The sequence below is a fragment of the Sorex fumeus genome, unplaced genomic scaffold (assembly GCF_029834395.1).
Source record: "Sorex fumeus unplaced genomic scaffold, SorFum_2.1 ptg000072l, whole genome shotgun sequence".
NCBI lineage: Eukaryota > Metazoa > Chordata > Mammalia > Eulipotyphla > Soricidae > Sorex > Sorex fumeus.
In genome coordinates this window covers 35,974,780-35,997,859 of record NW_026606129.1, presented here as the reverse complement: position 1 = coordinate 35,997,859, position 23,080 = coordinate 35,974,780, and the positions used below count along the sequence as shown (strand labels likewise).

General features: G+C 47.2%; 1 protein-coding gene across 1 annotated transcript; it reads right to left on the bottom strand.

Annotated features, from left to right (window-relative positions):
- Nucleotides 1-20,912: 20,912 nt before the first annotated feature.
- CCR4 (C-C motif chemokine receptor 4) lies at nucleotides 20,913-22,013 on the bottom strand. The gene has a single exon (XM_056129789.1). It carries the CDS (start codon nucleotides 21,993-21,995, stop codon nucleotides 20,913-20,915), a length of 1,083 nt encoding a protein of 360 aa, XP_055985764.1. The 5' UTR covers nucleotides 21,996-22,013.
- Between the last annotated feature and the right edge of the window lie 1,067 nt (nucleotides 22,014-23,080).

Below are 23,080 nucleotides of genomic sequence, written 5' to 3'. Positions count from 1 at the left end.
CTGGTTTGTCCCCAAAGCTCTGTCTTGACATTTGTGAAGGAATCTTTTGGGATTCTCTTTAGTCCACAAAACTAGGGCATCCCCTTTTATCAAAGAGAGAGAGAGAGAGATCATACATAAGTAACTCTGCCCTGGAGTCCACTGACAACACCCTGGACTTCTGCAGGGCTGACGTTGTCTTCTCCTGCGTCATCCTACTGATCTGGTTTTCTGATCTCTTAAATTTGCATAAGGTTGTATAGATGCTGCCTCTTTTTATTTTTTTTTATTTTTTTGCTTTTTGGGTCACACCCAGCGATGCTCAGGGGTTATTCCTGGCTCTGCACTCAGGAATTACTCCTGGCGGTGCTTGGGGGACCATATGGGATGCCGAGGATCGAACCCAGGTCGGCTGCGTGCAAGGCAAATGCCCTACCCGCTGTGTTGACGACCCCCCCCCCCAAAAAAATCAGTATTGTCTTTATTTCTTGCCTTGTAGCCTTATTTGGGGGCAAGGGGGAGGGTCACATCTTGTAGTACTCAGGGTCCATTCCTGGTTTTTTGTTTGAGAGTGACTCCTGACAATGTTTGGGGACCACATATAGTACCAAATTCAAACGCCAGGGTTGGCCATACAAAAGGCAGTGCCTTATTTCTTTTCTTGTATGTTTGTTTTGTTTTGGCTTTTGGGGTCACACCCAACGATGCTCAGGGGTTACTCCTGGCTCAGCACTCAGGAATTACTCCTGGCGGTGCTCAGGGGACCATATGGGATGCCGGGGATTGAACCTGGGTTGGCCACGTGCAAAGCAAACACCCTCCCCGCTGGACTATGACTCCAGCCTGTGTGTCTTATTTCTTGTACTCTATCTCCAGCCCCATTGCCTTATAAACTTTATTTTATAAGTTTCTTTAGGCTAATCTGAACACTTTATGTCATGGGATGGGGATGTGACTCAGCAGTAGAACTTATGCCCCATAATTATATAACTTGTAGAACACCTGGGCTTCAACAGTTTTAGTGAAGTGTAGTTTATGTACCATAAAATTTACCTATATTAAGTTAGTTTGAGAAAGATTGCTAAATATACACCATTGTGCACCCATCACCTTAATCCAGTTTTGGAACATATTTGTCACCCCAGGAAGTTCTCTTGGGAAGAAAGTCTTTATTCCATTCCCACCCCCCACCAAAGGCAGTCAGACATCTGTTTCCTGTCTATGGTTTTTCCTTTTGTTTTAGCGTGGGGGCCACACTCAGGTACTCAGGGACTACTCTATGTTCAGGCGTCCCTCCCAGTAGTGGCCAGAATAGTATGTGATGCTGGGGATTCAGCGTAGGGCTCCTACATGCAAACACCTCTCCTGACCTTAGTTTTGCCTCTTGCAGGAATTTCACATTACCAGATACACATAACTAGACTCCTGCATCCAATATCTTTCATTTAGCAGGATGCATTACCGACTGATTCACAGTGGGATGTATTCAGAAATTTGTTCCTTTCTATTCCTGCATAGTATTCCATTCTGTGCTTTGCATTCTGTTTATCAATGTCCTGTAATAAACATTTGGATTATTTCCACTGGGCGGCTTCACTAAATAATGCTAATCTGAGCAGCCATGGTAATCCTTTGTGAAGTCGGATGTTTTCATGTTCCCTGAGTAGATACCTAGGAATGGAATTATTTAGTCATGTGGTAAAGGAATAGTAAACTTTCCAAGAAACTGTCAGTTTCAGAACTGGCGATTTTGCCCAGATGAGTGAGTATGAGGAAGCGTCCTGCCCCCTGTGCTTTCTCCTGCTCTGCCCGGCCCATTTGGCAACTGACTTGTCTCAGACAGCCTTGGTTCTCAGCGACTCCAGACGATTCAGAATGAAGTTATTTCCTGTTCATACAAGTTTGGGTTTTTTTCGTTACCTACCACCCACCCACCCACCACCACCACCACCACCAACACACACACACACACACGGTTCCACTTCCCCCTGGAAGTCTCCCTGGGGAATTTCCTGGCTCCGCGCAGCAACGTCTCCACCAGGTTTGGGATAGACCCAATCGACCAGGTCCAGAACTAAACAGTAGGATGGGTGCCTCGCATTTAGCAGACAGCAGGACACCCACCAACTGGCTGCCAACTTCAGTCCTTCAGTGACAGGAACTCAGAGTTTTTCTCCCTCTCTGCCGTGCTCAGTATACACCAGCTCGCAGTTGCCAGACCCAAAGAGCTAACTTTGTTAAGTCCTGGCATAGCCAGACAGCAGCTGCATAGTTCATCTGAAGTGACCTGGATGAGTCTTCATGGTGTATTGTATTGTGATTGCAAAGAAGTTGATTGCCAACAACTGAAAGGCCAAATCCGCTAGACAAGCTCTGTGTTTGTCATCTACCAGGAAGAGCTTTACAGAAGACCTGAGTAAAGAACTAGTTTCATCTTTCTACGAAAAGATCCTGTGATTGTCTGATAAACCAATAACCGGAAAGTGTTGGAATACATCTCTGAGATCATTACATGCATTTATTCTCTTTATAAATGCTACAGAAGGACCAGAGCTATAGTACAGAGTGTAGGGAGTTTGCCTTGCACATGGTCAACCCGGGTTTGATCCCCAGCATCCCATATAGTCCTCCGAGCACAGCCAGGAGTAATTTCTGAGTGCAGAGCCAGGAGTAACCCCTGAGTATCTTTGGATGTGACCCAAAAAGACCAAAACAAAACAAACAAAAAAAAGTTATGGGATCCAACATGGTTAGAGGTGGAATTCTTTTGTGTGTGTGTGTGTGTGTGTGTGCTTTTTGGGTCACACCCAGCGATGCACAGGGGTTACTCCTGGTTTTGCACTCAGGAATTACTCCTGGTGGTTCTCAGGGGACCATATGGGATGCTAGGAATCGAACCTGGATCGGCCATGTGCAAGCCAAACGCCCTACCAGCTGTACTATAGCTCCAGCCCCAAAGGGGCAAAATTCTTAGTAAAAATAATCAGATAATTATGTTGATCACCTTGTCTTTCTTTTTCCTTTTTGGTTTGTTTTGGGGCCATACTTAATAGTGCTCAGGGCTTAATCCTGGCTCTGTGCACAGAGCTCTCTCCTCATGATGCTCAGGGAACACTATGTAGTGCCAGGGATCAAAAACTGATGGCCACAAGGCAAAGGAGTTTGCCCACTGAACTACCTCTGATCTCCCTTTTCCCTGATCCTTCTCTGTCCTTCTGATCAATAAGAATTCCACCTCTAGGGACTGGAGCTATAGGACAGCTGGTAGGGCATTTGCTTGCACATGGCCGACCCAGGTTCGATTCCTAGCATCCCATATGGTCCCCTGAGCACTACCAGACCACCAGGAGTAATTCGTGAGTACAGAGCCTGGAGTAACCCCTGAGCATCACCAGGTGTGATCAAAAAACAAATAAATAAATAAATAAATAAATTGCCCCTTTGTGGCTAGGGAGCCATCAGGCTCAGGTGTGCCAACAGAGCAATGATTTTGAGAACAAGCGGCAATTTGCATATGAAAATTCCATATCCCTGATGCCTGCAAGGCAATTGGTGTAAAATGTGAAAATCACTCACATTCTACAGATCTAAATCAAATTTTCCACCCCTCCTCGCTGAGAAGGGCCCTTCAACATCATTCTGATCTCCTCTTTCCCATTTTGTCAAAAATGACAAAATGCCATCATTTTTGGTTTCAATAATTTATTTATTTGCTTTTTGAGTCACACCCAGCGATGTTCAAAGATTACTCCTGGCTCTGCACACAGGAATCACTCCTGGAGATGCTTGGGGGACTATATTGGATGCCAGAGATTGAACCCAGGTTGGCTGCTTACAAGGCAAATGCCTACCCACTGTACTATCACTCTGGCCCGGTTCTCATAATTTCTACATTGCTATTTCCCTACTTCTTCATTTTGGAAATTTTATCACCCAAGATCTAAATATTTGTAGTCAATTAAATCCACTGCTTAGGGTAATGCAATTAATCTCTAATAAAGGGCTATACAGACAGCCTAATGGGTTGAGCACATGGTTTACATGTGGGATGCCTGGATTTGACCCCTGACACTGCAGGATTCGCCCAAATACCACTGGAAGTGACTTCTTATCACAGAACTTGGTGTAGCCCCTGAGTACTGCCAGGTGTGTTCTCAAAAAAAACACATGAAAAATTAATCTTTACTATGCTCTACAAATGTGCTTGTAGTCTACATCTTTATGTTAAATTTATTCTTTTATTGGTGAGTATGTAAAACATACTAGGAATTCAGGAGAACTGGTAATCCCTTTATCAACATTTCTCTCAATCACTCTCTCTCTCTCTCTCTCTTTCTCTCTCTCTGATCGAGCATCAGGAGGTTGGAGTGATAGTACAGCAGAGAGGATGCTTGCCTTGCAAGCAGGCCACCTGGGTTTCATATCCAGCACCTTATAAGGCCCCTCAAGTCCACCAGGAGTGATCTCTGAGTGCAGAACCAGAGTAAGCCATGACTACCGCAGGGTGTGACCTATCCAAAAAACAAAACCGATGACTAAGTTTCTAGCTACAACAGTGGAAACTGTGATCTATGCTGTCAAGGTTGCTACTGGCAGGTGAGGTGAGTAAACACTAAGTGATCTCCTGGAGTTGCCTTGGAGACGGTAGCGAATGGTGAAGCAGTTAGGAGGGGCTCACAGTCAGAATCTCCCGTCACCATCCGGGGACTCTGTTTCACTGCTAAGCCCCAGAGCAGGACTCAGGTACATGTGGTTTTTAGAGGCAAGGTTCTGGTAACTAAGGAGCAATGAAAGAGCAGAGGACATAAGAATACAGGTAAACAAGGACATTGCCTTTAGTTTAAAACAGCTGATGACAGGGGCTGGAGTGATAGCACAGTGGGCAGGGTGTTTGCCTTGCACGCGGCCAACCAGGGTTCTATTCCCAGCATCCCATATGGTGCCCTGAGCACCACCAGGAGTAATTCCTGAGTGCAAAGCCAGGAGTAACCCCTGAGCATTGCCAGGTGTGACCCAAAAAGCAGAATTTTTTTTTAATTTTAAAAATTTAAAAAGTGAAACAGCTTATTACAGAGCCCAAGAAAGGGGCCAGAACAATAATACAGCAGGTAGGGCATTTGCCTTGCACACAACTGACACAGGTTTGATCCCTGGCATCCTATATGGTCCCCTGAGCATCACCAGGAGTAATTTCTGAGTAAAGAGCCAAGAGTAATCCCTGAGCATTGCTGGGTGTGACCTAAAAGCCAAAAAAATAAAAATTAAAAAGGAGAGCCAAAGAGAGGTGTTTGTCTTGCAGGCAACCTACCCATGTTTGATTTCTAGCATCCTATATTGTCTCCTGAGGCCCACCGAAAGTGATCCCTGAGTGGAGAGAAAGGAGAAAGCCCTGAGCATTGCCAAGTATGCTGCCAAAACCTAAAATATTCTTATGAGATATAGTCAAAGCTGGGCTGGAGCAATAGCACAGAGGGTAGGGTGTTTGCCTTGCAAGTGGCTGACCTGGGTTCAATTCCTCCATCCCTCTCAGAGAGCCTGGCAAGCTACTGAGAGTAGCTTGCCCAAATGGCAGAGCCTGGAAAGCTCCCCGTGGTGTATTCGATATGCCAAAAATAATAACAAGTCTCACAATGGAGACGCTACTGGTGCCCACTTAAGCAAATCGATAAACAACGAGAAAATGGTATAATAGTGGTACAGTGCTACAGTCAAAGTTATGTGCCTATTAGAGGAGAAAATTTAGTTAGGGGCTGGAGCGATAGCACAGCGGGTAGGGCATTTGCCTTGCACGCGGCCAACCCGAGTTCGATTCTCAGCATCCCATATGGTCCCCTTAGCACTGCCAGGAGTAATTCCTGAGTGCATGATCCAGGAGAAACCCCTGAGCATTGCCGGGTGTGACCCCCCCAAAAAAAGAAGCAAAAAAAGGAAAAAGAAAATTTAGTTAACAAATCGCCCTTTTCAAGAATTTAGGGGGGTGACAAAGAATAAAGAAGAGAGTGAGGAGATGGCTCACAGAGCTGGAGCAATATGGCCTCATCCACACCCCAAACACACACATACACACACACACACGCACACACACATACACCACACACTTATTTCATTTCTCAGTCCAACTCAGAAAAGTTGGTTTTTTTTGGAGGGCCATTGCTATGGAAAATCCCTTTTTTCATTTCCCAGTTAAAGAAAACAGGCCAAGAAAGAAAGATGGCGGCCACATGGGAGCCTGGTGGAGAGCAGGTCTGAGCCGGGGGTGGGGGCGCGACTGAAACCTCATGGGACGGGGGTCGCTCCGGCCCGTCCTTCATGCCCGACCGAGGTCACCAGTTGCCCCCCACGAGCGGCTCTCCGGCACGGCCACGGCCCCAGAAGCACAAGGACTTAATACAGAAATCCAGCCGCTTGGAGCAGAAAAGCAATTGGACTAAGCATTAATCCATGCCATCTTGCCTGCCCGGAAGGGAAAGGGTGTTGCCCCATTCGCTCTCTCCTCTCTGGAAAGAAAGATGGTGGCCACATGGGAGCCTGGTGGAGAGCAGGTATGAGCCAGGGGTGGGGCGCGACTGAAACCTCATGGGGCGGGGGGCGCTCCGGCCCGTCCTTCACGCCCGGCCGAGGTCACCAGTTGCCCCCCACGAGCGGCTCTCCGGCACGGCCACGGCCCCAGAAGCACAGAGACCAATCTCTTAATTATCTGACTCTCAGTAGAAATACTTGCAGGGTTAATAAATAAAATAGCAGAAATCCAAAACCGCTATTGCGGCCGCGCAACATCATTTAATTCTTGAACCCAGCTGTAGAAAGCAGATCATTTCACAATGCTTTTTCAGCATGGCTGAGTTTGGGGGGGAGGGGTAAAGTCTAAATAATAATGGTGCAACTTTTATCAAAACAATGAAGCTAGTCAAAGTAGACAGAGTGTTAACTAGAATTCATCTACCCCACAGACACTGGGGGGGGAGTTGGGGAGGGGTTTACTGGGGTTCTTCGTGGTGAAAAATAAGTATTGGTAAAGGGAATTGTGATTGATATTTGCATGACTGAGACCTAAACTTGAAAGCTTTGTAATTTTTCCCACAGCGATTCAATAAATAAATAAATAAATAAATTTTAAAAAATAGATGCATATAAGTTTAAAAAAAAAAGCAAACAGGCCAACTCATAGAGGCAGGGGGAGGGTTCAGGTGTGGGGGAGGGGTGGACAGGGGAGATTGGTGGTGGAAAATGTGCACTGGTGGAGGGATGAGCGTTCGATCATTGTACAACTGAAACTCAAACGTGAAAGCTGTGTAACTATATCTCACGGTGATTCGATAAAAATTAAAAAAGAAAAGAAAAGAAGCAGACAAATGTAAATGCCTCCACCCATGACCCATGTGCCAAGACTCTGCCCCCGGAGTCCAGCCAGGGTTTGCTGGGCAAGAAGACATTTCTGTCACCCGCTCACAGACTGAGTGTGGACGCGGCGTTGTCCCCGGTCTACCATGGCTGTCAGCAGAAATGAGATTTGTCTTACAAGCCCTCCACGAGGCCCGTGAGGCCCCGCGGGAGTGACTTTCAGCACTTCCTCTGGCGAGACGCCCGCCTCAGCTTGCCCCGAATTAACACTGTCTGCGTGATCTCACCGGCCCACGTGTTCTTTGGCTGTGTCTTGACTCAAATGTGGAGCTGAGCCGCTGGGGTTTTTACAAAAACCTCAGCCACCTCGGGCCTTTTCATCTTCCGAGCTTTACAGAAGCTTCGGAGAGATCGTGGGACGGGCTCGTGACAGTGTGGCAGCCTCAGCTCTGTGACATCGAGCGCAAGATGCTCCACCCACTCCTCCTGTTAGAAGCATCACCCCTCTCTAGGGCTTGCTCTCACCACCCTCCCCCTACCCATCATTACGACATTTCTCATTTCTAGATTAAACATGAACCACCATTTTCCTGGAATGACATCTGCTTTCCTTTCCTCTCGGGCTGCAACTTTTTTTTTTTCCAACTTTGTCAGTTTGCCTTTATTTAAAAGGTTATGTTGTGGCCACCGCTGGAGCCTGGGTCCTCTGCATGGAGACTCTGGTAGGGGTCTTCACCAGGTGGTCCGTGAATTCCTGATACAGGGACTTGGTGAAAAAGGTCTCCTTCCAGAGGCCTGGAGTCAGATAACTGTAGGTCTTGGAGATAGCATCAAACGTGGACTTGGCAAAGTTGCCCAGAGTGGCAGTGCAGCCCGTGGCTGTGCAACTTCTAGGAAGGAACCCTAATGAACCAGAGGCTCCTGTGGGCTAAAGGGGAAGAAAGAGGCTTCTGAGGAGAAACAGAAAAGCATCCCTCAGGGATTGCATCTCACTGCCATCGCAGGGGCTGAGCTCTCGGACTTGGAATTGCAACAGAAACCCCAGCACTCACGAGGTTTGAGCAGAGGGATTTTTTTTTTCTTTTTGAGTCACACCTGGCGATGCACAGGGGCATTCCTGGCTCTGCACTCAAGAATTACTCCTGGCGGTGCTCAGGGGACCATATGGAATACTGGGAACTTGGATTAGCCACGTACAAGGCAAATGCCCTACCAGCTGCGCTATCACTTCAGCCCCATTGAACAAAGGGAGCTTCTGAGCCTCCATCCTCAAGGTCGAGATACATGTTTGGCTTAGAAATAAGGAGAAATTGGGGCCAGAGTGATAGTACAGGGATAAGATATTTGCCTTGCAGGTGGTCCACCCGAGTTCAATCCCTGGCATCTCATATGGTCCCCCAAGCACCGCCAGGAGTGATTCCTGAGTGCAGAGCCAGGAGTAACCCTTGAGCAGAGAGAGAGAGAGAGAGAGAGAGAGAGAGAGAGAGGGAGGGAGGGAGGAACGAAGGAAGGAAGGAAGGAAGGAAGGAAGAAAGAAAGAAAGAAAGAAAGAAAGAAAGAAAGAAATTTCCTGATGGGAGTGGACCAAGCAGAAGAGAGGGTTGACATTTATAAAAAGAGGGTCAAGATGGGCTGGAGTACGTATACAGTAAGTAGAGCATTTGCCTTGCCTGGGTTCAATCCCAGCTATCCCATATGGTCCTCTGGGCCCTGCCAGGAGTGATCCCTGAGTACAAAACAAAGATTAAGGGGCCGGAGCTCTAATACAGTGGGTAGGTGCTTCTCTTGCACGTAGCAGACCAGGATTTGATCCCCCGCATCTCATATGGTCTCCTGAGCCCCATTGGGAGTCATTCCTGAGAATGGAGCCAGGAGCATCCCTGAGCATCGTCAGGTGTAAGCCATCAACAACACCAGGTGTGGTCCCCAAAACAAAACCCCCCAAAAGGGGCCAAGCATCACGGTTCAATGTTGAGATTTATGCATGTGGATCAAGGAAACTCTCCAGGGGTCCCAGCAGTGGGGTGCCGGTGGATGCCCCCTTCCAGCTATAGCAGCAGGAGGCAGCCAGAGCTCCAGGATGCCCCACTCAGCCTAGACGGGAGACATTTCCAGTAAGGCCTGCAGGTGAGCGGAGAGTGACTCCAAGGAGAGATGACTGAGACGGCACTATCCTGTCCCAGGCTGTAAGGCCACTTGTCACCGAGGAGTAGGTAGGGGTCAGGGAAAGGCTGGATGGACTCAGATTAAGTGCCTGATCTCCTGGATCACCTGGGCCTCAAGGACTAGTTTTGTTCTGGCAGGAACCTGTGCTGTGTTTGTTTGCACAGACACCTGTGTGTGTCTCTGACACCTCTGGGTAGGAACAGCCCCTCCTGGTGCCAGCAAATGTGTCAGAACCTTTTGTTCTTTGTTAGTGGGTATATTACTTCCACCAAATGAGTCAGCATATTTATTGCAAAGTGTTTTCTACCCTGATCTTTTAATATTGTATTCGCTTCAAGTGGACTACAGTTTGGGCGATTGTTCTAGCTCATTGTTTTAGAATTGTAGTCTGTCCTTAGACTATGGGGTTTGGGTTTGCATTCTCATTTTGTTTAAAAGGATGACACCTGGTCATACTCAGGGCTTATTCCTGGCTCTGCATTCAGGGATCACTCCTGGACGGGCTTGGGAGACCATATGGTTTACCAGGGATTGAACCTGGGTCAGCTGCATGCAAGACACGTACCTTGCCTGCTGAGCTATCTCTCCAGCCCCTGTCTGGGAGTTTTTTTTGTTTGTTTGTTTGGTTGGTTGGGTTTTTTTTTTTTTTGGAGGAAATCATTGCAAAGGGTATCTAAGGCATTCCAAATTATAACCTGAATCCCAGACATGTCATGACAGAAGACAGACATGTGAATCTGTCCCCAATCTGGGTGGAGCCTGGAGGGGCGGGGCTGGGGGGGCCCTATTTTGCTTTGTTTTTGTTTTGCTTTGTTTTTTTGGGGGGTCATGGGACTGGAGCAATAGCACAGCAGGTAGGGCATTTGCCTTGCATGTGGCCGACCCAGGTTCGATTCCCAGCATCCCATATGTTCCCCTGAGCACCGCCAGGGGTAGTTCCTGAGTGCAGAACCAGGAGTAACCCCTGTGCATCACCAGGTGTGACCCAAAAAGCACAAAAAATTGTTTGGGGGTCACACTCAGAGATGCTCAGGAGTTACTCCTGGCTTTGCACTCAGGGATCTCTCCTGGCAGTGCTCAGGGGACCATACAGGATGCGATGCCGAGTCAACAGCATGTAAGGCAAGTGCTTTACCCACTATACTGTCTCTCCAGTCCCTCCTTTAGTGTATCTTACCCCTCTGAGCTCATGAAAGTGCAGAATACCTTGCAGTTGGGCAGTAGGGAGTAACCACAGCATGTCCATGACTTGGGATATCCTATAGACAGAAACTAACAGACCTCAGCACCAAGACCCAACCTTGGGGCCCAAGCGATAGTACAGCAAGTGGGGTGTTTGCCTCGCACACAGTTGACCCAGGTTTGATTCCCAGGGCCCCATAGGTCCTCTGAGCACCACCAACAGTAATAACTGAGCACTTCCTGGTGCAGCCAGAAGAAGAAGGAAGAGGAGGAGGAGGAGGAGAGGAGAAAGACGACGATGCCGATGATGACAGTAACTCTGTTGACCAGTGTAGGGAGGCACTTCCAAAGAGGGGAGCGTCACATTCTATATCTGAGCCCAGGCAGGGTTGGAGAGCAGGAGTCTCCCGGGGCTGGGCCTGGACTTGGAGCCCCAGCTGGAGGGACATTGCTGTTGCTGAGACTTCTTGTTGCCACTTGTGGTCCTTTACTCCAAAGTCATGTCTGGGTTCCTGAACACAGAGTCCTAGAGACCAATGCAGGAAGGACACAAAGGAATGAAGGGAGGAGGGGGCCTGTTTGCTTGCTTTCCTGGTTTCCTTGTTTTCTGGTTTCCTTCCTTCCTTCCTTCCTGCCCTCCCTCCCTCCTTCCTTTCTTCCTTCCACCCCTCCTTCCTTCCCTCTTTCCTTCCTTCCTTCCTTCCTTCCTTCCTTTTCCTTCCTTCTTCACTATTCTCTTTCTCTTTCTTTCCTTCTTCCTTTTTCTCTCCCTTTCTTCCTTCATCTCTTTCTCTTGCTCTTCCTTTCTTTCTCTTTTTTTCTTTCTCGCTTTTGTCTCTTTTTCTTTCTTTGGTCTTTCATTCTCTCTCTCTTGCTCTTTCTTTATTACTCATTTTTTCTTTTTGTTTTTAGCCCACACCTGGCTATGTTCAGGTCTTACTCCTGGTTCTGTGCTTCCTTGAGCTGGGGCTCAAAACCAGATCGGCTGCATGCAAGGCAAGAGCCCTATCCATTATCCTGTCTCTCCAACCCTCTGTTTCCTTATTTTGGTTTTGGGGGCACCATAGTGCTTGGGGTTGATCCCTTCAGTGCTCGAGGAACTATTCAGTGTCAGGGATCAAAACCAGGGCTCCTGCATGCCTTTCACCTAGTCTCCTAATCTGTCTCTCTCGGCCTCGATGATTTGCTGTTAAAGGTTAGTTTCTCTCTGTCTCCCTGCTCATAGGCTCCTCTACAGGAATATTTTTTGGGGGGGAGGGTTCTTTTTTTGCGGTGTGTTCTTGTTGTTGTTGTTTGTTTGTTTGTTTTTGTTTTTTTGGGTCACACCTAGTGATGCTCAGGGCTCAGAAATTACTCCTGGCAGTGCTCGGGGGACCATATGGGACCATATGTCTTTTTAGGTCACACCCAGTGATACTCAGGGCTCAGGAATTACTCCTGGCAGCGCTCGGGGGACCATATGGGATGCCGGGGATCAGCAACATGCATCAGCCTCATGTAAGGCAAATGCTCTACCTGCTGTACTATTGCTCTGGCGCTCTATAGGAGTTTTGATGTGCACAGACATCATGTGTATGGACATTTCGAATGCACACTCTACCCAGAAGCCTTTGCCTGATGCTGCATCCCTTCCCTAGCTCCTGTGAAAGTGATTTTTCCCTTCCCCCAGAGAACAGTTCTCATTTGAGTTAGGAAGACACCTCACTGGCATGTAGACACAATTCACTCTGTGGAAGCGCTGTGGATCAGGCTGAAACAGAGGCCTGACTGGAGCTCTGTGTGTCATGGAGAGCCCACACATTTGGGCAAACACTATTCTAGGTGTTGACTTTGACAAACCCAGAGCCTCACACATGCAAAGCAGCAGCTCAACACTGGGGCTGCACATGTATTCTAGATGAGAACATTGGAACACGGTAGCCAGTGTCCCGCAGACAGCCGTCCCTCCTGTGGGAAGCTAGTGGTTGAAGCTTGGAGTGGAAGCATATGAGAGAAAGTTCCATTTTCCTGACAGCCTTTCCTGACATTGGTTTTTTTCCCTGTCTTTGGATTCAAACTGAAATATCGATTCTTTCTGTGTCCCCGGTCTTCCCACCTTCAGACTCAAGCTTTCTCAGCTCTCCTGCATCTTCACTGACCCATTCACTCTGCATATATACTGGAACTGAATGGAATTCATGACCTCTTGAGCCAGTTTTATATAATGTACATGTAAGTCAGGAAGGTGGTGGTTGTTATTTGCTTTTTGGATCACACCTGGTGATGCTCAGGGGTTACTCCTGGCTCTGCACTCAGGAATTACTCCTGGTGGTGCTTGAGGAACCATATGGGATGCCGGGGATCGAACCCGGGTCGGCCACATGCAAGGCAAACGCCCTACCCATTATACTATCACTCTAGCCCCTAAGTCAGGAAGATTTAAAATGGCATTTTCTCCTAAGTACTTAACAGTTTTAACGTCTACATTTTTTTTCATAGGGGCCAAATGTGGCCATGGTCAGTGGGTTGTGAGGTACCAGGGGTCAAACTTGTGTCCTCACATGCTGGACACGTGCTTTACCACTTGTGATTTTTCCCCTAGCTTAGGGGACATTTGGAACTGTTGTCCATAGTAACTTTTTCCTTTTTGAAATAAAGTAAGTCATTACCCAACTGCTTAATTGTGAGCCTATCCAGCTGTTCAACACAAGTTGTTGATGAGAACACCAAATTATTTCGGCACCTTGTCAATAGTTAATTGACTATAAGCACAGACAGGGTTTGGTTGCTATTGTTTTACTTGGTTCTACTCCTTTGATCTTGTTTCTCCTTACGCCAGACCACATTGTCATGAGTGTAGTAGCTCTGAAGTAAGTTTTAAAATTGCCAATTGTGAGTCTACCACTTTGTTCTTTTTAATTCTCTTTGTTCCCCTTCATTTTCATATAAAGTCTGTTGAAAAGTCTGTGACTGGGCTGGAGATAGTACAAAGGACAAAGTCTTGTCTTGTGCGCAACCAGTTCGACATCCTACACCCCACGCCCACCAGGAGTGATCACTGAGCACAGACCCAGGAGTATGCCCTGAGCACTGTTGGGTATGGCCCAAAAAAAGAAAAGAAATAAACATCTACAATCTTTGAGAAAGATGTTTTCAAGGAACAGTTTGTCTTTCTTTTTTTCAACTGAAGCACCATGATTTACAGCTTTCAAATGAAGCACCATGATTTTCTTCAAAGCTGGTTTTAGACACACTGTGTCCCAGCACTGATCCCACCACCAGTGTCATCTTCCCTCCACCAGGTTCCCAGGTTCCCTCCCACCCCCACCCTCCTCACCGCCAGTGTGCCAATTGACAGGCACATCTTTCAGTTTGGTTGTTGAAATTTGGGTCTCTTGTTTTCCGTGTTGCTAACTCTGTGGTTTGAATATTTAGCTCTACCACTACTCTCCATCCCCTTGACCCTTGCTCACTTCCTTCCCTCTATCTCTTCCATTCCTTTCCTTCTATGCCTAGAACAGTTCTTGGACTGAACGACGGTGCCTTCCCACTGCACAAGCTTCTCCTCCATTAACGCCTCTGAGAGGAGCCTCGTTAGACCACAAACTATTCCACCAAATCCATTTGGTACATGTTTTCATAGTGGTGGGGTGAAACAAAGAAGAATCCCTCCAGCAGAGGTAGCAGGAAGGGGTCTCCACACTTTAGTCCTGCTGCAGATGTCTCCTACCTGGTTGGGCCCCAAAAGTCTCAGTTTGTCTTCTATGATCAAAAGACCAAGAGATCAGAGGAGGAGATAGTCACACATCCTGTGAGCTCCTGATGCTATCTTGTCCCCATCTGCTGACGTCAGCACTTCTCCGAGGCCTCACACTTCTCTGCAGCCAGGATCACCTCAGCTGAGTGTCCACCTGCTGTCCACATCTGAGAGCTCCCTTTTCTGTAACATCTATATAATTCCTGAGTTATCTTTTCAATGTGATAAATTATTTCTCCTTTTCATCTTCTGAAATGGAAAATATCTGTTTGGGCAAATTATGGGAAGAATGGATGTTTAAAGAAAGAAGGATGATGGGGGCTGGAGCGATAGTACAGTGGATAGGGCAATTGCCTTGCATGGCCAATCTGGGTTCGATTCCCAGCATTCCATATGGTCTCCCAAGCACCAGCAGGAATAATTCCTGAGTGCATGAGTCAGGAGTAACCCCTGTGCATCGCTGGGTGTGACCCAAAAAGCAAGAAAGAAAGCAAGAAAGCAAGAAAGGAAGGAAGGAAGGAAGAAAGGAAGGAAGGAAGGAAGGAAGGAAGGAAGGAAGGAAGGAAGGAAGAAAGGATAAAACTGGAGAGATAGTACTGTGGGTAGGACATTTGCCTTGCATGCAGCCAAGACAGGTTGATCCCGGGCACCCCCTATTGTTCCCCAAGCCTGCCAGGAGTGATCCCTAAACACAGTCAGGAGTAAGCCTTGAGCACAGTCAGGCATGCCCCCCAAAAAAAACAAAAAAGAAAATGAAAAAAAGATGCCTAAGAGATATAAAGCACCATTATCCCCCCAATAGCACAGCGGTAGGGCGTTCGCCTTACAAGCGGCCAACATGGCCCACCTGAGTTCGATTCCTCCGCCCCTCTCAGAGAGCCCAGCAAGCTACCGAGAGTATCTCGCCCACACGGCAGGGCTTGGCAAGCTCCCCGTGACGTATTCGATATGCCAGACACAGTAACAACAAGTCTCACAATGGAGACGTTACTGGGCCCGCTCGAGCAAATCGACGATAAACGGGAGGGCCTTTACCTTACCTTACCTATCCCCCCAATAAAATTACTAACATCAGGTCGGAGAGAGAGTACGATGGATAGGAGGCTTGCCTTGCAAGCACCTAAACTGGGTTCTATTACTGGTATCCCATATGGTCCCCTAAGTACTGTTAGGAGTGATCCCTGAGTGCAGAGTCACTAGTAAGCCCTGAATACTGCCTTGTGTGGCAGCAAAACTAACAAACTAAGAAGGAAGGAAGGAAGGAAGGAAGGAAGGAAGGAAGGAAGGAAGGAAGGAAGGAAGGAAGGAAGGAAGGAAGAAGGCCAGAGTCATAGTACAGCAGATAGGGTGTTTGCCTTGCACCTGGCTGACCCAAGGTTTATCCCTGACACCCCATAGGGTCCCCTGAGCCCTGCCAGGTGTGGCCCAAAAGCAAAAAAAAAAAAAAAAAAGGAAAAGAAAATGGAATTTATGGGTTTTAAATTTAATCTTCTTGCTACTGTTCCACAGCACTCCAGAAGAGATAAAAATGCAGGCTTCTCTGAGGGTTCATACCACAGGTCTTAGAGAAGTAAGTTCTGACCCCAAGATCGCCCACAAATTTCTGGAACTAGGAGACAAGTCAATCAATCTGTGAATGGTGTCGCACAGTATTATTAGAAACATAATGGGGGGTTTTTGGAAAGAGGACTGGTGACCTTTGGGGAGTGAAATAGAAACCTGAGTTGTCTGTAGACAGTACTTACCCAAGAGATAAGGACATTCACTGACTCACTCCACTGAAGGACTGCTTTGTACTAAGCCTTGGTGGCAGTCAAGGGTAGTGGAGTTAGTCAAAGTCATGATTAGAATGTTGCTTCATCCAAGCCTCAGTTTCTTGGGGTAATAACATTATTTTTTTTTTTTGGTCTCCTCGTTTCCCGCCTTTTCCTCCCACACACCCCAGACTCACCTTGCCCCTATTCTGCATATTCACTATAACTACTAAAAACCTATTCACCACTGCCTGTATGCCTGGCGCGCTCACCATCTTTTGCTATTTCATCAGCCTACAAGGCTCTTCTTTCTTTTTGCTTAAGTTTTCATCAGAAGCTCGACCTTAAGCAAAAAGTTTCTGTGAACTATATACAGGTTTAGTTTATTTTTCTTTAAAGACAACATCAACTTACTTTTTTTTTTGGAAGGGGTAACTTACTTTTTTTGGGGGGGGAGGGGGTAACACTCCTACTTTTTTTTTTGGAAGGGGTAACTTACTTTTTTTTTGGGGGGAGGGGGTAACACTCCTCTGTGCTCAGAGATCACTCCTGGCTGGGTTAAGAGAGCCAGGAGTAAGCCCTGAACCCCAGGGCTTACTACATACAAGGCAAGTGACCTTCCTACCTGTTGTACTAACTCTCTGGCTTTTCAGTTTAATCTTTTAAAATTACTTTTCTGGGGGGTTAGAAAAAAATACAGGATTTAAGACACTTGCATTGCACACAGCTGACCAAGGTTGGATTGCCAGCACTGCAAGAATTCCCCCAAATCCTGCCAGGAGGGATCCCTGAGCTATCACAGGTGTGACCCAAAAATAAAACAAACAAAAAAACACTTTCTGAAATGACATTTTCTTAAAGTACATTCTTTATAAATGTAGAGCATGTAATCATGTATAAGCCTACGAAGAATTTTTAGCTGATTAACTCAGTTAATAGATGACCAGATACCTCTTTTTTTTTTTTTTTTTGGAATTAAAAGTCTTCCAGGGCCTGGAGCAATAGGACAGCAGGGATGGCATTTTCTTTGCATGTGGCCTACCTGAGTCCGATCCCCAGTATCCCATATGGTTCCCCCAAGCAATGTCAGTAGTAACCCCTAAGCATTGCTGGGTCTGACCCAAAAAGCAAAATATAAATAAAAAATTTTAAAAAGTAAATGTATTCCAATTTTGTTCAATTCTCTATTTAAGTCTGATTAAGGCGATAGTGAGAATAGATTTTTTTTTCTTTTTGGGTCACACCCAGCAATGCACAGGGGTTACTCCTGGCTCTGCACTCAGGAATTACTCCTGGTGGTGCTCAAGGGACAATATGGGATGCTGGGAATCGAACCCGTGTCAGCTGCGTGCAAGGCATATGCCCTACTGTGCTATCGCTCCAGCCCTGAGAATGGATTTATTTTAACAATGTAAAATTGTTAATTAATTTGCCTAGGACTTGTAATAAATGGCTGAGCAGGAGTTGGAGAGATAACATGGAGGTTAAGTTGCCTTGCATCTTACTGATCCCAGTTCAAATCTCCGTACATGGTCCCCCATGCACCACTAGTGAGCCAGAGCCAGGAACAGCCCTGCCCTCAGCATTGCAAGCCCCGAAAACAAACAATATGGGAAAGGCCTGGAGACTCTGGGTGTGTCACAAACATCCCCAAACACACCAAAAATAAAAGAAACAAGCAAGCAAACAAACAAATAAAAAACTATAAAACTGGATCACCCAAAAGTTAGAAATCAGGGCCAAAAGGGGGGGGCAGAGCATACATCCTGCTCATACAGTTCTGGAGTCACGCCAGCACTTTAAAAAAGTACAAAGGGGGGTCAGAGAGATAGTACAGCAGGAAGGCTACTGACCTTGGTTGTGGCTAACCTGGGTTGGATGCCAGGTTATGGTCCCCTGAGTTTGTCAGACGTGGCTCAACAACAAAGCAAAACAAAAAGTACAGACACAGAGCCAATAACTTTAGAGTTGATGAGGCCAGAGAGAGCGTGCAATGGACTAGAAGCAGGCTTTAATATGCGGGGCAATTTCACTATTTGGAGTGACCCCTAAGCACCAAGCCAGGAATATTTTGGGGATGCACCCCAAAAATATTTTTTTAATTAAAAAAGAATGAAGGCGGGGCTGGAGCAATAGCGCAGTGGGTAGGGCGTTTGCCTTGCATGTGGCCAACCCGGGTTCGATTCCCAGCATCCAATATGGTCCCCTGAGCACCGCCAGGGGTAATTCCTGAGTGCAGAGCCAGGAGTAACCCCTGTGCATTGCTGGGTGTGACCCAAAAAGCAAAAAAAAAAAAAAAAAAAGAATGAAGGCGGGCTGGAGCAATAGTACAGCAGGTAGGGCATTTGCCTTGTATGTGGCCGACCCGGGTTCGATTCCCAGCATCCCATATGGTCCCCTGAGCAACGCCAGGAAGAATTTCTGAGTGCAGAGCCAGGAATAACCCCTGTGCATTGCCGGGTGTGACCCAAAAAAGCCAAAAAAAGAGAGAGAGAGAGAATGAAGCCTAGGGAGATAGTTGAAGGGATTGGAGTGCATGCTTGCATGAGACAAGCTTAGGTTTTCATTTCCAGAACCACATAAACTCCCAGCATTTCCAGGAATGTCCTGGAGCTCTGGACCCAGAGTAGACTCTGAGCATCACCTGATATGATCCCAAAGCAAAAAGATGGGGGGAGAACTATTTTAAAAATACCATCAGTATACCTTTTTGTTTTGTTTTGGGGCCACACCTAAAGGTGCTCAGGAGTCTCACCTGGCTCTGCACTCAGGAATTACACCTGGCCATGCTCAGGAGACCATATGGGATATTGGGGAATGAACCTGGATTGGCCACATGCAAGGTAAGCCCCATCCACTGTACTATGGCTCAGGTTCCACAATATCATTATTATGTAATTACAGCAGCAAATACTTGTTTGTTTGTTTTTGGGCTACATCTAGCAGTACTCAGGGCTTACTCCTGACTCTGTGCTCAGGGAATCACTCCTGGCAGTGTTCTGTGGACCATATGGGGTGCCAGGATTGAACCTGGATTAGTTGTGTAGGGCAAACACCCTACCCAATGTACTATCACTCCACCCCCTAAATAACCATTTTTTTTCAGGTACCTGGAATAAGATGCAAGGCCTTGCACCAGCAAGGCAAGTGCTTTATTAGTAACCCACATCCCTGGCCCAGCAGTGATTTTTTAAAATTTTTTTGTTATTAAATCACTGTGAGATACACAGTTACAAGGTTGTTCATGATTGGGTTTCAGTTATACAATGTTCCAATACCATCCCTTCTCCAGTGTACATTTCCCACCATCAGTGTCCCAAGTTTCCCTTCCACCAGCCTCCCCACCTGCCTCCCCTCCCGCCCCTGCCCCGGCCTGCATCTATGGCAGGCACTTTTCTTCTTTCTCTCTCTCATTCTCACTCTCTCTCTCTCTCTCTCTCTCTCTCTCTCTTTATGGACATTATGGTTTGCAACATAGGTATTGAGAAGTTGTCATGTATGTCCCTTTACCTCCTTTCAGCACTCAGTTCTTGTTCAGAGTGATATTTCCAATTATCATTGTCTAACTGGTCCCTCTTTAATTGATGAGACGCTTTAAAATAATTAAGGAGGCAACAGCACACTTTATTAGTCTTTACTATTTTAAGTTTTGATGACATCATAAACACATAAAGACCCCTACATGGAACGGAGGAGATGCACAAGAGACTGACACATGACTTGCATGTCAGTGGCCCGGCCTCAATCCCCAGCACTTCATGGTTCCCAAATACCACTCCTGAGCAACAAACTGGGAGAAGCACCTGAGCACCTCCAGGTGTGACCCAATCACCCCTTATCCACCACCACCACCCACCAAAGGTCTCAAATAAATGAACCTGGTACTTTGTACTATTTTTTTCATTTGAATATGGATAGATATGATTACAAAATATGTCCACAAGTCCATGAAAGTGTGTTGGAAGTGCACACATAGGTTTAAATTTTGAACGCTTTGTATTTGATGTGTGGAATCAGACCATGCTCACACCTCATCCCTTTACACATGCAATCAGCACAAATGGTTTGGCCCCCAACAATTAATTCCTTCTTTGCAAGAAAAGAATCAAGGTCTACATCAATTGCTTCTTCACACACTGACTTTCTGGAATCTGCCACATGTCAGTTCAGAAGAAGTCACTCAGAGGAAACCTCTAGAACAGCATGCCAAAGGTTTCATCACTGGTCCACAAATGCCAGAGATCCATTAGTGGGTCCGTTTACACAGCATGAAGTGGCAGTCTCTGGGTCGGAATGATAGTACAGAAGGTAGGGCATTTGCCTTGCATGTGGACGACTCGGGTTCAATCCCCAGCATCCCATATGGTCCCGCAGGCACCACCAGGAGTAATTCCTGAGTGAAGAGCCAGGAGTAACCCCTGAGCGTTGCTGGATGCAAAAAGAAAAAAAAAAGTCAAAAAAGAAGTAGCAGTCTGCTGCTCCAGTGAATTCTCTGCCATTCCTTCTGGAAAACCCCACCAGCTCAGGTGAGGATAGGCTTGGTCCTTCCCTTCCCCTCTATGAATAACTTCACTGCAACAGATCTTCTCCCTGCCGGCAAGTGCGTAGGTCAGGGGTACTCACCCACTGAACTAGACTGGCAGAAGGAGACGCTGGCTGGGGCCCAGAAGCGTTTCTGCCCAAAGGCACTCAGAGCCAAGGACAGTTTTCAGTCACCGGGGAAGCTTGTTCACTTGATTTGAGGCCTTTTCCCATTACATGGCATCATAGCGGTCATGATCCACAGTGGACTGCGTGTTGAATGAGCTGTTGTTGTCAGGAGAATAAGCCTGGGGGAACCTACAGACCTGGCGGAAACCCAGGGGGCCCCTGCAGCTCTTGAAGAACTTTATGATGTACGTGCGAAATTTCTCCCCCAGGAAGAAGTAGATGACGGGGTTCAGACAGCAGTGCACAAAGGCCAGCGTCTCCGTGGCCTGGAGGGCATAGTCCAGGTGTTTCTCCAAGGCACAGTCCTGGAGGACCTCAAGCTCCACGAGGCTTTCAAGGAACAGCACCACGTTGTAGGGGGTCCAGAAGCCCAGGAAGAGGACCACCACGGCCAGGATCATCTTGACTGCCTTGTTCTTCTTCTCGTTCTTACACTGCTGCAGGGTCCTGATGATCTTGGAGTAGCAGAACAGCATGACCGCCACGGGCACCACCAGCCCCAGAACATTGATCTCCAAGGAGCTCAGCACCTTCCACCCCGTGGTGTGAGACATGAACTTCATTTTGCAGAAAGTATGATTGCCCTCGGGGTAAGAAGTGCTGAATAAAAGGTTCGGGAGGGAGGCAATGAGAGCCACCGACCACGTGGCCACACTCGTGACCACCCCGTAAGTCACAGTCCTCGCTCTCAAGGAGAACACGGCATGCACGATGGCCAGGTAGCGATCGATGCTCATGAGCATGATGAAGAATATGCCGCCGAAAAAGCCCAGCAAGTACACCCAGGAAATGATCTTGCAAAGCCCCAGCCCAAAAACCCACTGGTCGGCCGCGTAGTAGCCCCAGAAAGGGAGGGAGAAGACAAAGAGCAGGTCGGAGACGGCCAGGTTGAGCAGGTACACGTCCGTCATGGACTTGAGCCGCTTATACTTCAGTAGGACCAGCACCACCGTCGCATTTCCAAGCAGACCGAACAGGAAGACCAGGTAGTAGAGAGGCGGCAGGAAGAGGCCCCCAAAAGCCCTGATGCCTTCTTTGGTGCAAGGTTTGGGGATCCCCTCGTAGGTATAGAAATTTAAATAGGCGTTCTCGTCGATGGTGGTTTCTGCTCGATCGGTGGGGTTCATTTTCGCGCCAATAGGTTCCTCCAAGTGGGGTCTGCACCCCGACCAAAGCTGCTAACGAGGGAAGAGCAAACAGGATTTCTGTCAGAAGGAAAGCAAACGCAGTAGTGCTGAGCACAGCTGCTCAATCCGTGTTCAGGGTCTTGGTTCAGCCATGCCCCAACCATCCCACATGCAGGGGCGCCAGCCCTCCCCCAGGTACTGCAGCCAAGTTAGTCAGAACCCAAAACCACCTTCCTCAGTCCTCTGTTGGGCACCTCAGGTCTTCCATTTTCAGGCAGGTGTGAAAAACCTTTAGAAGGTGTTTTTCTGAGGATGTGTTTCTAAACAGAAACCCCATTGCCAAGAGTGACTGAAGTCACTTATAAGGATAATGAGACTGAGTGCTATCCCCAACAGTCTCCACCCAGGAAAGAAAAAAATCAAATTAAAAATCTACATGTTGGAGAGGCTGGAGCAATAGAGGGTTGGGCGTTTGCCTTGCACACGGCCAACCCAGGTTTGATTCCCAGCATCCCATATGGTTTACCCAGCACCGCCAGGAATAATTACTGAGTGCAGAGCCAGGAGTAACCCCTGTGCATCGCTGAGTGTGACTCAAAAAAAAAAAAGAAAAAATCTACATATTGGAGTCAGAGAGAGAGTACAGAGGATAAGGTGCTTGCCTTGTACACAACCAACCCAGGTTTGATCCTTAGCAACCCGTATGATCCCCCAAACCCAGGAAGAGTGATCTGTGAGTGCAGAGCCAGTAAATATCAAGCATTGCTAGGTATAACTCATAAACAAAACACACACACACACACATACATACACACACACACAATTTTCCCTTAAACTGAAAATCCAAAATTTTAGAAATGTCTTAGACAATTATTAGGCTAGAATAAAATCAGGTTGTTAACTTGCCTTTATGTGAAAATTCTAATTCCTGGGACTGGAGAGATAGTAGAGAAGGCAGGGTACTTCCCTACCACACAGCTGACTCGAATTCAATCCATGTACCCCATATAGTCCCTTAAGCATTGCCAGGAGTGATCCTTGAGCACAGAGTCAGGAGTAAGCTGCCAGTTTGTTTGGTCCCAATA

Excerpts from the sequence above, each read along its gene's own strand:
- CCR4 (XM_056129789.1), bottom strand. The coding sequence starts at position 21,995 with ATGAACCCCACCGATCGAGCAGAAACCACCATCGACGAGAACGCCTAT.